The 16,731-nt window shown below is 39.7% G+C and overlaps 1 protein-coding gene across 5 annotated transcripts in view; it reads left to right on the top strand.

Annotated features, from left to right (window-relative positions):
* Positions 1-16,731, top strand: part of MOB2 (MOB kinase activator 2) — a 121,312-nt gene that overhangs the window by 55,866 nt on the left and 48,715 nt on the right. The window contains exon 1 of one of the 5 annotated variants that reach the window (XM_062609375.1): positions 2,901-3,099. The exons of the other annotated variants lie outside the window; for them this stretch is intronic. Coding sequence (XP_062465359.1) covers positions 3,062-3,099 — 38 coding nt within the window. The 5' untranslated portion in view covers positions 2,901-3,061. Of the gene's footprint in view, positions 1-2,900; positions 3,100-16,731 lie in introns of those variants that run through there. 5 annotated transcript variants of the gene reach the window in all.

Raw genomic sequence — 16,731 nt, 5'->3', positions numbered from 1 at the left:
ATGATAGCATTTTGGGATCCCAGCATCAGTGTGGTTGGCTCTGGCTCTGATTGGACAGTTTATATTTAGTTGCTGGTTTCCTATAATAGTTTTCAGATGGAGATGTTAAAGAACACATACCCTTGTGCTGCTGTAATCCCTGAAAGAGGATGGGGGAGTGAAAAAGAAGAAAAGCATTGATGTCTTTTCAGCAGAAGTAGAGTTTGGGAAAAAAAAAAAAAGTAGCTTCTTAAAGCAAGAGAATGCCAGAACTTGTTTTTTAAGAAATGAGGTAGCCAGTAAAACTGGCTCAGGAAATCTGTGGGTACATTGCTTAAATTTTGCATCCAGAAAGGAGCTTAAAAAAGCTGTGGGAAGATCTGTTTTTTTTGTGTTTTTTTTTAAATACAGAACTTGTGATTCTGCAGTTTACAGTAGTAGTGACTTGCTATTAAGTAGCAGGCATCAGACACCACCTCATGACCTGTGTTCCATATTGCTGGTGCACTTCCAATGCAAACTAGTAGATACCCACCCCACCCCCCACCCCACCCCCCCATTGTCATATATGATTTAATTTTACTGTCAGATGTGTCTTTTAATGAAAACTGAAGACCTACCAGATTTATTCTGAGCCTGGGTTTAAGATAACCTCTCCAGAAATCCTGTCTTTAAGGAAGAAAACTGAGTTCAGTTTTTTTGTTGATTCTGGGTTTGCAGAACATTTAGAAATGATCTGTACATAAATTCTTTTGGTTTATTAGCTTTAACTATTTTTAATTCTTTAAATTGTTAACCAAATAAATCATCCTAGTTTTCTTTGATAAGCTTCCAAGAATGTGCCTCTGCTTTTATCCAACTGCATGCGGGGACCTGACTTGTAGCTTTTCTGTGGCCATAGTGAATCCTCACTAGCTTGAGGGACATCAGAGCCTGACCATAGCAACTGGAAGAATCGGACCCAGATGCCAGCCAGCACGTAGGTAGGATCTTTGCAAAGTTGATGGTTGAGAAGAAACTGAAGTATGATTCTTCTCCCCTCCCCCCCGCCCGCGATGTGTATAGCAGCAGAGAGCTGCTACCACTGTGGTAGTAATGTATTGCACCTAATTGCAGTCCTGGCCAGTATAACTTATTTTGAGGGGAAAAAAATCTGAAGTGCTGAAATCTAGTTTGCCTCACGTGGTTACACAGCACAGTTTTCATTCTTTCTTCCATGGGAAGCAGATCATAGAAAGCTAGGAATGAGGCACAGCTATAGGAGGCCAGCTATTCAGTCCTCAGCTAGGGAGCAAAATCATTTCAAAGGCCTGCAAGCATGTAGACTTTAATCTATTCCTGTACTTAAAAACAAACAAAACCTAAACAAAAAAAATCTAAACTGACCTGGTTTGTTTCTTAGTTAATTCAAGTCCCTTTGTGATGGATAGAGCAGAAGGAATATTTTGTTTCCTTTTTCTTTACACCAGTTTCTACATTCTTGGAAGGTATTACCTGGTTTTCCTCCCTCGTTTTTCTCATCTGTGAGATAGATAATATTCTTCTTGGTGCTCTCTGGGCTCCAGCTAAATGAAGACATCTATCTTCAAATAGGGTGCCAAGGGTTGGGCACGATACTCCAGCTGAGGCTTGATAGATGCTGCGAATTGCTTTCTGTCTTGCAGAGGTAGCATATTTGTACAGCTCAGTCTCATTGCCTTTTTCAACAGTATGATGTTGTTGGTTTCTGCGGCCTATAATTCATTGTAACCCTTTTTTCTCTCAACACTTGTGATCTAATCAGTTCCTAGATAGGTACACTTTGTTACTACCTAACTGTATAATCTCAAGCACCTAAAAAGAAATAAAGCAATTCTCCTACTTTTAGGCTGGATTTCTTTAACTTAATTTTCAGATGACAGCTCTGAAGGAACATTGCAAAGATGGGATCAAGATGAAATTCGGCTTGACAAACATATTGTCCTTAGATATTCCGACCATTAAAATACAGAATAATGCTGTACTTAGGCTGGAGTTCTGTGGGACCTTACCCATTGCTTCCCTCTGTTTAAGTAGTGAATATTTAATCTTTGTATTTGGGTAGCATGCAGTTTTCCCATTATGCCAGAGCAGTTTCACCTAGTCCACAAGTGACAGTCGGTCATTTCAACACTCATTGTTAAAAATGCTTTTGTGTGATTTATTACTTCAGTCAGTGCTTATTTGCTCACAGACAGTGAATGATCAACAATTATCTGGAGCAATTTTTGCTTTGTGTGGTAGATTCACCCCTCTGGTCCAGGCGGTAAGCTCTGCAGCTGTTTAGTTCACATCTATCAGGGAATGGTAGGGTGAACAGAAAGGAAGAAAAACAGCCTCATCAGAGACAGTGCAGTCGTGTGATTTATGCAGGGCAGCCTGCCCAGGACTGGACTGCTGCAGGGTATTTTTCTCTGCAGTGCTGGAGCATGACTTTAGATCTGCTTGGTTTTAACTTTATACAGGGAAAATAAACCTCTTAACCACTAGCTGTGTGTCCCTTTCCAAATGTGTAGTTTCCAGCTTGATATTAGGGGGAACCTCCCCTCACAGGGTCTGAATATTTAAGGCTTCTTGTTTAATTGCCTTGTGCTCCCAGGGTAGTGCTGACTACTTGATAGTCACAACAGGACTCGTGAGGAGGAGGGAATAGATCTGAAGCTGCTTTCAGACTAATTGGAAAAAGAGCAGCTCACCGATAAAATAGCTTTCTACAAGATTTATTCTCGCACATGCAGGGAGTGGTTAAGGTATTTTATAAAACCCCCCTTCTCCGTGAATATTTGCTGCTTTTCCTTGGTGGGCAGCAAGGATTTTGTCAAGTGTGTTGGGGAGATTTTACACCTCCAGACTCTTGTCTGGCTGCAGGCAGTTTCCTCTGGGCTTCCTGCTAAGTGGCTCTGGTGGCGGTTTTGCATTGTTTCTCACTGATGACTCAGAGAAACAGGAAAGAGGTCCCCTGGTGAACAAAAAGCATAACCACCAAACAGGTGCCTGTATTCTGGTCTAGCAGAGGACAAACCACCTCATTCTGGATTTTTTCCTAAGATTGTTATCTGCAAGTATGAGACTCAAGAGGAATGGTTCGTACACACTGAATGGGTAAGAGCGAGCCTGCATCCTTTTTTGAATCCTCACCGTTAAAGCCACGTGAAAACGGAAGCCTTTATTTTTCTTTCTAGTGATGGGGTACATGAAATAATGACCAACTCTTTTGTCTCAAAAAGAGCAGAGGATCAAGGCATATGAAATATGCTGCTTATTTAGATTGGTCTGCATTTTATTAGGTTTGTTTTTAAAGTGTATGCATTTTCTGGGGGCAGGTTAGAGTTGCCTGTGTGTTAAATTGAGGTGGATCTGCTCAGTAAAACCAACAAAGCATTAGGAACTTTGTGATTCCCGAAGAAATGCCTGTGGTAATTATTTTAAGTATTTATAAGCAAACATCCTATGCTTTTAATAAGAACAAGAGCTCAACTCCTTATATATGATGCTCCCCGATAGGGAATACAAATGATTTTACATTTTGTCAGTCTAAAAAATAAGTTTAGTTTCAAATACTTAAAACTTCTCTGAGCTACTTTACTAGTTTTGTCGTTTTGAAAATACTGGTTTTGTGGGGGTGTTGTTCCCCCCCCCATCTTTTATTAAAGAAAGATTATTATTCTTTAATAATATGAGAGGATTATTAAATTCTCTCAGTAACAGAAAATATACCATTACTGGAAATAACTAGCTAGATATTCCTTGTTTAAGGAATATTTTTGTCAAACAAAAAATAGGGAATTTTCAGGTGACAGTTTTTTTTTTAATAATTGCATTTGATTTTACTAAAGCAGATTCTTTTGTGTCTTCATATGATGTAAATTTTATTTCTCAGCACAGCATATCTGAACTGAAGATGACTTGTATTTTCACGGTGCAGTGTTAACTGCTCCTTCGTGCCTGTCAGGTGACTTGACAAATGAAGAAAGTTGTCTTGCAGTGTCATTTTATTTTGCTGCTGCTTTTAACCTTCTGTAATGAGTAAGCACTGTGATCAGTGCTTCACTGTCTTAGTGCTTCATGGCTTAGTGCTTCATTCCTGAAAAGCCCAGATATATAGAGTGTAAGCATGCAGACTAGCCCAAAACTGCCTAGCTGCTTTAAACTGATGCTCCATTGTGCACCTGGTTGTAAATCTCTGCATAAGAGAGGCAAATAGCAGACCAAGCATGTCAGATAGGAAGAACTTTGGCAGTGTTGTTCAGATGGTCTGCACTGGTTTTTGCCTACACTGGCTTGCACAGTGCCACTTGGAAGGGTCCTTTGCTTTGCCAAAATGTTTAAATTTGGGTGGGTTTTGTTTGTTTTGATTTTTTGTTTTTGATTTTTTTTTTTTTAATTTGATTTGGATTAGGTTTTTAAAGGCAAGCTAGATGGATGCTAACACATTCCTGCCTTATCCTTAGGCTTTTTTTTTTATAACTGTGATACAAGTTCCATTATCTGATTGCATGTGAAATCAGACATAATTGAAAGTTACCATCCTACAGTATTTGCTTTTAAGCTTAAGATAAGTTTGTCACTCAGTGGGATTGAGTTTGTAGTAGATGGAGGTTAAGAATATATTAGCATTAACTTGGGTTTTCTTGCAGAGGTTTTTGACCCTTTGAGAGATTATCTTAGTTTAGAGAGTCAAGTAAGAAATTATGCTGAAATGCAAAGCGTAATGGATATTGCTTATGCTAAAGAAAGTTTTCAGATTTTAGTTATGGGAAGCACAATCTCTAATTAATTTGAGGTTTATTAAAAATAAATGCATGGGATAGAACTTCAGGGAAAAAAGTTGTGCAAGATCACCCTGTGCATCTGTTCTGCCTTGTTCTAACTTGCAGGATGCTGTATAATAATTCAAAGGAATTTCAGTTGTTGTGGCCCAGTGCATACCTGGCATTATATTTTACAGCAAGCATTTAGCTGGAAGTGGTGTATTACAGTGAGTAAAACCAGTGGCACCTAGATGCTTGCATGGAAAAGAAGCTTCAACTTCTGAGTTTGTGGGAGACTCCAATATTACCTGATTCTAACATGCTGATGTGCTTTGCTCTATTAAACAACAGATGCTGAGGAGTGAATTTATCTAATTAAAGAAATTCCTTTTATGTTTATCTCTTCCCTAGATGGTTTAATAATGCAAGGTAATGGAAAAAGAGCTTCAAGTGTGTTTTCCTGTTTAGCCTAAACTTCTGGCATGTCAGCAGAAAGGCTTGTTTTGATCTGTAGGGGTTTTTGTTTGAGACAGCGTGTTCCACTTGACAGGTGGAGCAGCACTCTTGCTCAGGTCAGCTGAGGTAAGGGGAGCTGATTGGCATGGAATGTTGGAGGGCAAATACAAATGCAACTGCAGCAGGTACACGCACATGGCAGGGACATAGCTACTGCAGCATTAGGCTTTGCAGTGTAGTGCATGAATTCTGTCAGCTTTTTTTTTTTTTAATAAAAGTGGGTAGTTTGTACAGCCAAATGTGCGTACTTCAAAATAATCAGTGTGTTCAGAGATATAACTGCAGAGTATGGTGATAAAATCACTTGAGTATACTCCAAGTCAGACAAGGCGGTGGCACGCTAAATATTTAATAATGTTACAAGTTAAAAGGTTATGTATCAGGAGCAATAGGAGGGGATTCTTTGCCTCAAAGGTCACTTTGACCTTCCTAACTGTGTTGAATTTTATTTTGTAAACTGGAGCTGTTGAGCTTCCAGTAAGTTCACATTTAAAGTTGTAACTTAGAATCTGTGAGGGAGAACAAGAATTCTGTTTAAACCCTCAGCTTCTGAAAGGGCAACTTCTACTTGGGTACTTTATCCAGATCTTAAAAAGTAAATAAACTATGCCTAAATCTTTAAGTTCTCACATATTGATTAATGAAGCTGTAGATGGTGTTTTTGTTTTAGGTGGTTCTGGTATCTTGGATGAGGCAATTAAAAAGAGTGACTGCAGAAGCCCAGTCTCTAGGATACAGGGGTTATGTGAATGCCTTTACATCTTCTGCAAAAAGATGCTTACTTTTCCTGTTGATAGTTCTGACTTTGACACTTACAGCTTTTGATCCAGTTTTAAGGAAAATTTTGATTCTTGCTTTTAATTTTGCTTGTAAGCAAACAACTGTAGCAAGAACCATCTCAACGATTATTTTTTTTCCTTGGTATGATTTGATCAGGTTCTGATTGCACTTAGAAACTCATAAAGGGGGAGAAAGACTGCAAGTAGAGCTAAGATACTTGAAAATGTTTTCAAACCTAATACCAGTGAAAATCTCCCCCTGCCTAGCCTTTCTCCTGTTCTGCTCTAAAGCAGTTGATACTACTGTAAGAACTGTACAAATATAAACTGTAAACACAACTAAAATCCAGAGTTTCACTTAGAAACAGTGATTTATAGGTATTCTTTCAGCAGGTCTCACTGGACATGGGCACGTTTGCTCTTGCTTTTTGAAGTGGGTAATGGTGACACGTTTGTGGAGACAGGGATTTGATGCTGAGATTTGTCAGAGAATACTGATGTAGGAGACCTACCTTATCTTGCGAAGCTGAGGTAGAAATCTTAACTGCCAGCATCTCTTTGACAATGTTGTTAAGTCAGCTTTGCTGTTACTTGCTCACCTAGAATATGATTGTATTTCTTTGCATTGCAAAGCTTCTTTTTATAAATAATCTCTTTTGAAGGTCATCTTAACTTGGGAGATATCCCTTTATTTGCTTGGTGCTATGTTTGACAGTGAAAAATGCACTGGCACTGTAATCTTTTCAGCATCATTTTCTTTTCTCTTTGTAAATGTGTCTGTGTTTTTGTGGGTTTTGGGGTTGGGTTTTTTTTTTTTTGGTGTCTTGTCCCTTTAGTGTTTGGAATTACTGACAGTATAAGTCTTTGCACATTGGTAATGTGTCAAATATTAGACATGTTTATTAGGCATCTATTTCCTCTTTTTCCTCTAATGAGTTAAGGAAGGGTGTAAATCCAAAGCATGCACTTCACAAGATATGACCTCAATGCACCCAAAACAAATACACAGCTTGAACTTTGGTGGTGTGATCCAAGCTTCCTGTGCCTTTTAGAATCATAATATATGGGCGTACAAATTCCTATAACATTTGTGGTGATGCAGATCTGTGCCTGTGCTGGTTTACATTCGCAATGGACATGCCCACTGTAGGAAAGCTTTGCTGCTGTGTGCAGTTTTAGAAGTGAAGAGCTCTTTTGGACAGCTGGCAACTTGCTGGCCTTGCTTTAAATATCACAGTTTACCTAGTAGACTGTTTATCAGTATAAAATTGCACCCAAATTGGGATTTCTGGTGACCCTGATCAGTGAGCCAACATGATGCCTCATCGCTCTCTTCTGCTTGGCATGGCAGTTTTGACAAGGCCATGCAGCTCTGCAGTGTTTCCTAAACCAGTGGAGGTTTAGAAACTTGTCAGCTATCTGAAAATGACTTAAAACTAAGCAATGACCTCTCCAACTCCTGCATAGTGGCCATCCCAAACTCATGGTAATGGCAACTGGACAGCATGTACAAGAGGTTATTTATTGAAACGGATATATAGCACAAAGTAAAATGTTTAAACGTTAATTATTTTTTAACTTATCATCATTACTGTACCTGACTTTGCACTGCTGAATAACTGCTGCACGGCATGTTTTCCTGGGATACTTTTTAGTGCTAAAGGAACATAGCCAGATCATGCATTCTGAAATCTGGCAGGGGTGAAAGCTTTGAAAATGCATTTTGCAGCCGGCATCTCAAGTCAGTGCCTGTGCTGCTGAGGAGCACTTGCTCAGTCATGAGAAGTTTGTGTTTACCTTGTGATGTTGGTGTTCCAACTGAGAATTCAAACAGTTTGACATCTCGCTTCTCCTGCTCAGTGTTGCCCTTGCCCTTCTGAAAATGCTCTTTGAGTTCTGCTCTGCACAGAGACTTTTTTTCCCCTTCTTTCTACATTCATCTCAGGGCTATGTGTACATGAAGGCATTTATATATGATCAAAGGCAGAAGTAACTGATGCCTTGAAATAATTCAAATTGGAGACAACATACTTAGGAACATCTTAATGATTAGTTGTATGCTCAGCAGACTGATAAAAATATTGTTGGCCCCATGATGTTTCCTCTGCTCCAAGCCACTGCTTTAAACTAATGACTGTTGATTTTGAGCCAAGCACTGAAATTGAAAAAGCATTTATTTTTCTTGTGTGCTTCCATCTTGTACTGATGCAAAGCAAGCGAAGGAGAAAAAGTTCTATCTTGTTTGTTTTGCCCCCAAAAGTGCAAACTGGGAAAAGGATAGTGAGCCTGCTTCAGAAGGCTTTTTTAGTTGCAAATGCAGGAAAACTAGCAGTAAGGAATGTGACCAACAGCTTGTGAAAGCTTGTTGAAATAGCTCATCTGGCAGACAGAATAATATGAACACCCAAATACCTTATCTGAGGAGAAGCAGCTGTTTGAACTGCTTTACAGTCCTCCCAAATTACCACATCCCTATCACATGAAAAAAGGGAAAATCTAAAGGGTAGCAATAGAGACTGTTATCCTTGGAAAGCACAGCACAGATTTATCAGATTAAGGCCAAAAATGTAGATTCTCCACTTCAGTTTTTGTTGGATAGGGAATCCATTTTTGGAGAGTCTTCTTCAGAATGCTATATGGTGTCAAAAAATGTAAGCCAAGATGCAACGCCAGCACTGCTGACTGAACTCAGTCTGACTTAAGGTGATCTTAGTACTTTTTCGTCAGCTGTAGCCCTTTGTGCTCATTTGTAATATAGTACAGCTTGCTCTCCATTTTCTGAAGCTGACAGTGATTTTCATTCATGCTTCAGTTACAAAGTGAGGTGGCTTCTCAGGTGTCATTAAAATGTCCCTTATTTTGTTATTTTTTCAGAGGAGGGTTACTGCAGTGTGTGCAGGGATGACAGAAAGGACTGCTGGCTGTTGCTGACCACTGCTCTGTGCTCTATGCCTTGGAGGTTCGTGAGTGCAGGTTCTGGTTGCCGTACTCCCAGTGCTTTGCTGAGAAAGACTCCCCTGCCCCCCCCTTTACCTTATTGTTACCTCTCCTGTAGGAACTTTGGAGAGGGATGGGGAGCCATCAGAACCTGGAGAAGCAGACTGATGATGAACACAAGGGGCTTGAAAGCAAGCAGCAGGGCTGACAGTGGTCTCTTTGTCACTGTCTGGTGACAATAACTTACCATCTGCAGCAATTCTATGACATTTTGGTGTTATTTATGCCCTGTCATTGTCCACCTTATATGAGAAGATTACAGTATGTTTGCCAAGCGGAGGGAGATGGAAATACGGTTCAAAATACTGAACTACTTCTAGAATTGTAATTCTGAATCTTTTACATTAATCTCCACTTTCAGGAATGGTGTTTCTTTTATAGAGAATGTGGGTATTATTTTTGTAACTGTTGTCCTCTGTGTTCAGCCTGGCTGTTCTGGTCGCATTTGTCCTACATCACAAGATCTCATATGTGTTTTCTTTGGGATTTGTTTTGCATGTGTGAGCATTCAACAGTAATTTAAGTATTTTTATATTAATTAACAATGTATGACTAAAGATTTAAACTGTAAGCCTTATATGGAGAAAGTATTAAAAATGTAATGCTTCCAAATAGAAGATTTCATTAGAACTTGCTCTGTGAGTCGTTGTTATATTAATAGAGCTGTTCCCAAATATGGATTTGGAAATGGGCCTTCTTCATGGTCAGTGTTGCAGATGACATACAGAAAAGTATTTACATGAAATGTCAAATGGCTTTTGGGGGGGTAACCTCTTGATCAGTCACTTACTCAGATCAATAGCATATATAGAGTAATCTTGTAATACAGTTCTAAAACTGTAGTTTTTTATGCCAGATGATATTTTAGTTGGAAAAATCTTTGTTTTCATGTGAAAAAGTGGTTAAGAAATAAAAATCTCAGGCTATGATATAGAAAGACCTCATTTTAATATCTACTGCCCAAACTGCCCTGATCACTTAGTTTCCTATCTTTTGGAAGTATTTAAATCAAAGAATAACCTATAGGAATATATGGCCATTCTCATAGGTTATCTTTGTGCAGCTACCAGTTACTCTTTCACAAATACCAGAAGCCGAGACATGATGTTGCAGATCATGCGTGTGTGTGTGTGTGTGTGTGTGTGTGTGTGTGTGTATATATGCTTCTCTCCCTCTTATTATTTTTCTTCTCTCCCCATAATGTTGTGTGTACTTACTGGAAGTGTCTCACCTCAATACACAGAAAAATGTTGTGGCACAAATTCAAGAAAACTGTTATCTTTGCTCTTACACAGAATCTCAGGGGATGATAAATGTTCATATTAGGATTTGAGTATTACAAAGATGCTGTTTCATTAACAACCTGGGGCCAGAACAGGGAACAACAAATCACTTTTTTTGGCACTTTCTGTGCTATCTCCCTCCCTCTAACTAAACTGCTTTGTAGAGTATGTAGTGTGGTCAGGGCTTATAATGAAGGTGGTATATATGCAGGGTTAAGAAGTGTCCACCAAAAGTAGCCATATAATTTCTGTTCTACACCAGAGCTATTAACATCCTAATTTATAGCTCATTAATAATAATTAGGGGCAGTAAATTAACTGTAAATTTTTACATCAGTTTCTGTGAATTAGCGATTCAGTAGCTTGATATGCAATGGACAGTTTAGTTCTACTTCTTTCCCCTAAGATCTGAGTACTAGAGCTTTTAGTGGGATATTACTGTGAAAGCATAATGAACAAATGCATTAAATATAGTAAATGTAAAAGCATTTTTTCAGTGAATTCAAGCTTTTTATTAAAACAGAATGGGAGCTTATTTTCTTCCCTTACCTGCTGTCAAACCATGCCTACAGTAATGATGATGTAAATTGAGGCTTCTTTCCCCATAGCTGTATTGAGGGGACTTCTGATTAAGGTCCGCTCTAATGCTAAGAAAGAAAAGTAAAGCAAACCCTGATAATGATTTCTTTTTAAATATTCCATTCCCAAAGCTCTGCACTGCCAGTGATGCAAGATGAACCATCACTTTTCTTAGTGCTGCTAGCTCAGCTAAAAGGAAGTGTGAGTTCTTTAACTTGTTCTGTGTGGGACAGAACAGCAGCAAATGCCTATGCCAATGGATGCTAAAGATAATGAAGCATTCTGCATTGGCAGGAAAGATCCTAATGCTGAATGTTAGGTGGCTGACAGCACCACACTGATTTTTATGTGCATGTCAGGTTTTATTGGCTTGGGAGCTTTATTGCATGGCGGTCATGCAGCTACATTACTCAAAGGTGTTGAACCTATTCTTTTTGAAGATAAGTCTTTGCTTTCTCAGTCACTTTTAATTATGAGGATAGTCTTGAGAGAGTAACAAGGCACTTTTCTGAGGGGTTTTTAATAATTTTTTTCATTGTAATTTGATTTCAAGGAGCTTGTTAGGGGATTTTTGTCATGAGTGACAGCTCACAGAACACTCTGAAGAGGATCCACACTGACTACATATACTTAAATATTTTCATGGGGTTAAATGCTGTGTTTTGTAATATTCTCAGGACTCTTGCTGCACTTCAGATTATGATTATTTTTGTGTCCATTCCCCAGGTGTGAAAGCCTGTTCAGTCTGACCTCAACAAGCGCAAATTAAGGTAGTGAAAGAAATCAGATTTTTTTTTTTTTTCAGGTTCATTCCATTCACTAAAATATCTTAATTTCTCAGTGGCTGAAACATGTCTTTTTGAAAGACATTGAATCCTGTCCAGCTAAGCACTCCACTACTAAGCAGTTTGGATGTTGGGTGCTTTCAGTGAAGGTGGATCATGTACCAAACTTTGTGCGTGGAGCAATCCGGTTATTAAAGGATTTTCTTTGGGTAGCTGTCACAGGTAGCTTTGAGCCAGCATCTTAGTGACTGACTTTCCTAGAAAACCCACATACTTTTTTGTCCTAATGATTTCTTTTTTTCCCCTGAGCTAATGACAATGTTGCTACTAGCAGTTTCTGAGGTGGAGGTGTGGAAGTTTTTGTGTGCTCTGGGGAGTTAATTGGCACTTGAAACAGTATAGTCTCATTTATAAAATAGGGATAAAAATGTCTAGCCACTTTATAAGGTGCTTAAGAACTAATTAACTTGTACAGTTATTTAAAAGGTCATATTTCTTTGCATTTGTTGCCTTTATGTAAAGGTAAACAAAGACTGCAAAGGTCTAGCCACCTGAAAACTCACGTAAAAATAACTGATTTTTACATTTATAGGTAAGTCTGCATGAAATATACATACATTTGAAAACAGCAGCACCAGGGTGAGTAAACATTAGTAAGCCCAGCCATCCTGTTGCTTACCCTAGAATAATTACTGGTCTGCATTTGAAGAACAAATCTTAATGTTGCCAAACTCCACCTTTTTCCTGCCCAGTCTCTATGTGGGAGAGCCTTTATAAGAATCTGCTTCCTGTTTTCCCAGACAAGGGAGGGGAAAAATGTGTTTTCTCCTTGTTCTGAAAAACAAAAGACAGGCAGTGACTGCATACGCACATCAGCTGCCAGCCTAAATGTGAGCATGCAAACAGTTGAAGGCTACAGCAAGTTCCTTAGTTTGACCCTTGGCAAAATGGCACATTGCTACTGCAGTCTGTCTCATCAGGACTTACCCAAAATTTTATGAGCAAGAAGCTGGCCGAAAAGTGATAGAGAGCTGGATGTGTGGTTTTTGTTATGTCACTTTGACCTGATCTTTGAAGTGCAGAAATACTGTCCTTGCAGCATTTCTTCTCAAACCCCTTGTGTCGTGGTTTAAACCCTAGCCAGACAGCTTGTTCACTCACTCCCAGTGAGTGGTGTTGGCCTGAGAGCAATCGAGCCCCCTCCCCCCGCCGGGGATCTCCCCTTCCCCGCTCCTGGAGGAACGGGGAGGAGGATCGAAAGAGTGCAACTCCTACGGGTTGAGACAAGAACAGTCCAGCAACCAATGTACAACACAAATCACCACCGCTACCACCAACGACAACAATGATAAGAGAAAATAACAAGGGAAGAGAATACAATACCACCCGCCAAGAAGCGAGTCCTGCCCAGCAGCCCATGTCCTTCCGGGTCACTCCCAGTTACCCCCCTCCCCGGGCGTGACATGCTGTGGTATGGAATACCTCTTTGGCTAGCCTGGGTCAGGCGCCCTGTCTCTGCTTCCTCCCGGCTTCCCCTCCTCCCTGGCAGAGCATGAGCCTCACAAAGTCCTCCATCAGGGTAAACATCACTTAGCAACAACCGAAAACATCGGTATCACCAGCACTGTTCCCAGGCTGGAAGTCAAAATGCAGCACTGCACCAGCTACCACGGAGGAGAAAAATGACTGCTACTGCTGAACCCAGGACACCTTGTTTTCAGTTTTATTTTTTGTCACAGATATTTAGCTTTGGAGAGTGAGTTTTGCAAGGAACAGAAGATACAGTGTCAGGGAATGTGTGCCTCTGCCACTTGCAAAGTAATCATATCTCTTCCCAAGTGCAGTGCTAATCAGTATGTGACAACAATAAAAAACATACCAGATAAGAGCAACAGAACTGTAGCATCACAGAATGGTTTAAGTTGGGAATAGACCTCAAAGATCATATCATTCCAAGACACCTTCCACTAGACCAGGTTGCTCAAAGGCCTGTCAAACCTGGCCTTGAACACTGCCAGGGATGGGGCAGCCACAGCTTCTCTGGGCAGGCAACCTGTGCCAGTGCCTCACCACCCTCACAATAAAGGATTTCTTCTTGTAGCTAATCTAAATCTACCCTCTTTCAGTTTAAAACCATCCCTTCTTGTCCTATCCCTACATACCCTTTCCATACTCCCTGTAGGCCTCCTTTAGGCACTGGAGCTGCTCTAAGGTCTCCCCTGGGCCTTCTCTTCTCCAGGCTGAACAACCCCAGCTCTCTCAGCCTGTCTCCATAGAATTTTGTTAATTATTATTTGATTTTTTTTTTTTGTCCTTTGTTTTTCTTTTGACTTAGATGATGTATCAGCACAGGTGTGGTTCCTCCAAGACCAAGTCTATTCATTTAGGTTTTGATGGTTATTCTAATTCTGTCCTGTGTTATGTGAACAAGAGTAGCTTCAGCCTTTTCCCACCTTAAAACTTGGACATTATTCATATTTGAGCATCCTGAGTTAAGATAGTACAAATGGGGACTGCTGTGCTTTCAGCTCCACTGGTGCAGATACAAAAACAAACTTTACTTTCATAGAGGCAGCTTCAAACAAGTTGAGTTCATGTCTGCTTTATGCTCTCCTTTTAAGGAAAAAAAAAACATACTTTTGCTCTCTGTGGGAGAACTTAGCAGTTAATAATGCAGTACATGATCAATAGTGCAATTGCAACACTCAGAATCTAACAGGACATGTAGTAGTATGTCTCTGTGTATTAGAGAGGTCTATGAATAAATAACAGGTGTCCTAAAAATGGTTCAAGAACTAAAAAGCAGCGGTTTATGTTTTTCAGAAAGTGGTTGTAGAGTTATCAGTTCCCTTTTTAATGCTCTGGGAGTTATGTTGTGTGTAAGTTCACTGTTTTTGCTTTGTCTACCAGCATGCATTCTGGCTATAGTACTTCTGAAGTGCTCCCTTTGGTGGGAGGGAGAAAGTTCCTTACTGTTTTGAAGAAAATTAGTAGACAATAAATTGAGCTTTTGATATTATATATATATGTATATATATATACATATATATATATATCTAAAAAATCTGGACACAGTAATAAGTTTTGAAATTCCCTGCCATGACTTTCACTAGGAAATAAGTGTGAATTCCTACTTCTGTATGCACAGGATAGTTTATCATAACAAATTTGCTCTATAGCATGAGTAAGTGTGATAATGATTGAGGCAGTTTGTGTTGCAGATTATATTGCAATACAGGTTAAGTATTTTCATTGTCGTGTTCTTGAAAAAATAATTTCACTTCATCTGTTCCCCTGCAAGTACATGTTGAAATACAGCAATGCAATTTCAAAATAGATCCATCTCTGACAATTAAAAAAAAATAAATTATAAGCTATTTCACCTTAGGATTCTATTTGCCCAACACGTATGCTTCAAATGAGCTTCAAGATCCAGACATAATGCTCAGGCTTGATTTTATTTATTGTTATCGCTTAGTGTAGTTCGTCAAAGTGTGGTCAGAAAACTACAAGACTGGGAGGAGATTATCGCCTTCTGGTAATCTACGACCATGGTTCTTGAGCTGTTTTCTGACACCTGTCTGTGTGTGCTGAACAGCTCCACTTGGATTGCTCCTCTCCAGTCTCAAGTCCGAGCCTCCCGTTTCTCGAAGTGTTTTCCTGTGTTCTGGAGCATTTCTGACTTCCTTCCACAGCAGTATTAAACACCATGTCCTGACAGCATGGAACAATGGAACAAGCAGCTATGTGTAATTTTTCTCTGTGTACAGTCTTATCGCTCTCACTTATGGGAACTGGCGTAGTTGCACACATTGAGCATTGTTCTTAGCAAGTGCATGCGGTAACCTGTTAGCATAAGCATGCTCTTCATCAGTACAGCCAAGCCACTGCTGTGGCAAACCTCCCCGAAAGAGACTTCCTATCCATAGCTGGGTTTCTGCTGTTTCTCTCATATCGAGTGCTTCTGAAATTGCTCCATGGTGAGCTGAGTCACAGGGTTAAATTTTCAGAAAACAAATGCTGTGAAAATGCACCGTTTACAGTTAGTTTGGGCAGGGGGCCATGAATGGGAATAATCCAATAACCTCTCTGAGGAGGCTAGCTGATAGAGTGACTTAGCTGTGTCACCAAAGATGCCCTCAAAGGATTTCAGAAGATCCAAGTGGCATTTTGTGTTGGTAGACTACTAAAGAACACTGGTAAGAGGGATTGATGACCTTTATTTGTTGAATGTAGAAGCAGTATTTAAATATTAGTTTTCTGTTATGTGGGTATTTAGAAATTCAGAAAAAAAGAAATCACTTAGGAGTTTCAAATATCTTAATGCCAGTCTAGTTTCAGTTCTCTGTATCCATTCAGCCAATTTTTGAACAACATTGCAGCCTTTGGATCATCTAACATATTTATTTGCACAGAGCAGACATTTGGTGCCTTTATGGAAATGCGAGGCTGTTTCTGAAAGGTTACACAAGGAGAACGCCAAACTACTGATGTGTTTCTCATTGCCAGTCTGTTTTTCTTAAGCAGTAATCTGTTAACAGCAGTTGTGGTACAAAAGCAGATGTGTACACTAGAGGAGGACAGTGTGGCTTCCTTTGTTGCATCGTGAGAGAGCATGGGCTTTCAAGTTTCATTCAGTTGATTGTCTGGCATTAGAAGTAAGGCAGTAAATGAAGCCCCAAAGAGGGTAAACTGCAGCTTTAACTTTTAGTAGAGGTGTAACATGGTGAAGCTGGGAAATGTCTGCAAGTTCTTACTTGCAGAATGGCAATCTGTTAAGCTTTGGGCCTCATCCATCAGGCAACCCAACAGTTCTTGAGTGTGTTTATTGGAGATGGGTGGCTGATGTTTTTCAGTGAGTTCAGGTATGGATGGGTATCTTTTCTCCAAGTTCTGTTCGTTAGTAGCATTGTTCAAGCAAGACCAAGGACAGTATTGGGGGAGACAGGGGGACAACTTATTTTGGGGTCTTTCATTGCTGAGTATGTTACTTGTAAAGGATGGGAGGTTGTATTTGTGCTTTTTGAGTACGGGGAGGGAGAAT

The sequence above is a fragment of the Pezoporus occidentalis genome, unplaced genomic scaffold (assembly GCF_034315485.1).
Source record: "Pezoporus occidentalis ecotype Australia unplaced genomic scaffold, CSIRO_AGI_Poc_V1 ctg137, whole genome shotgun sequence".
In the NCBI taxonomy this organism is placed as follows: domain Eukaryota; kingdom Metazoa; phylum Chordata; class Aves; order Psittaciformes; family Psittacidae; genus Pezoporus; species Pezoporus occidentalis.
This window is presented reverse-complemented; position numbering and strand designations above follow the sequence as displayed.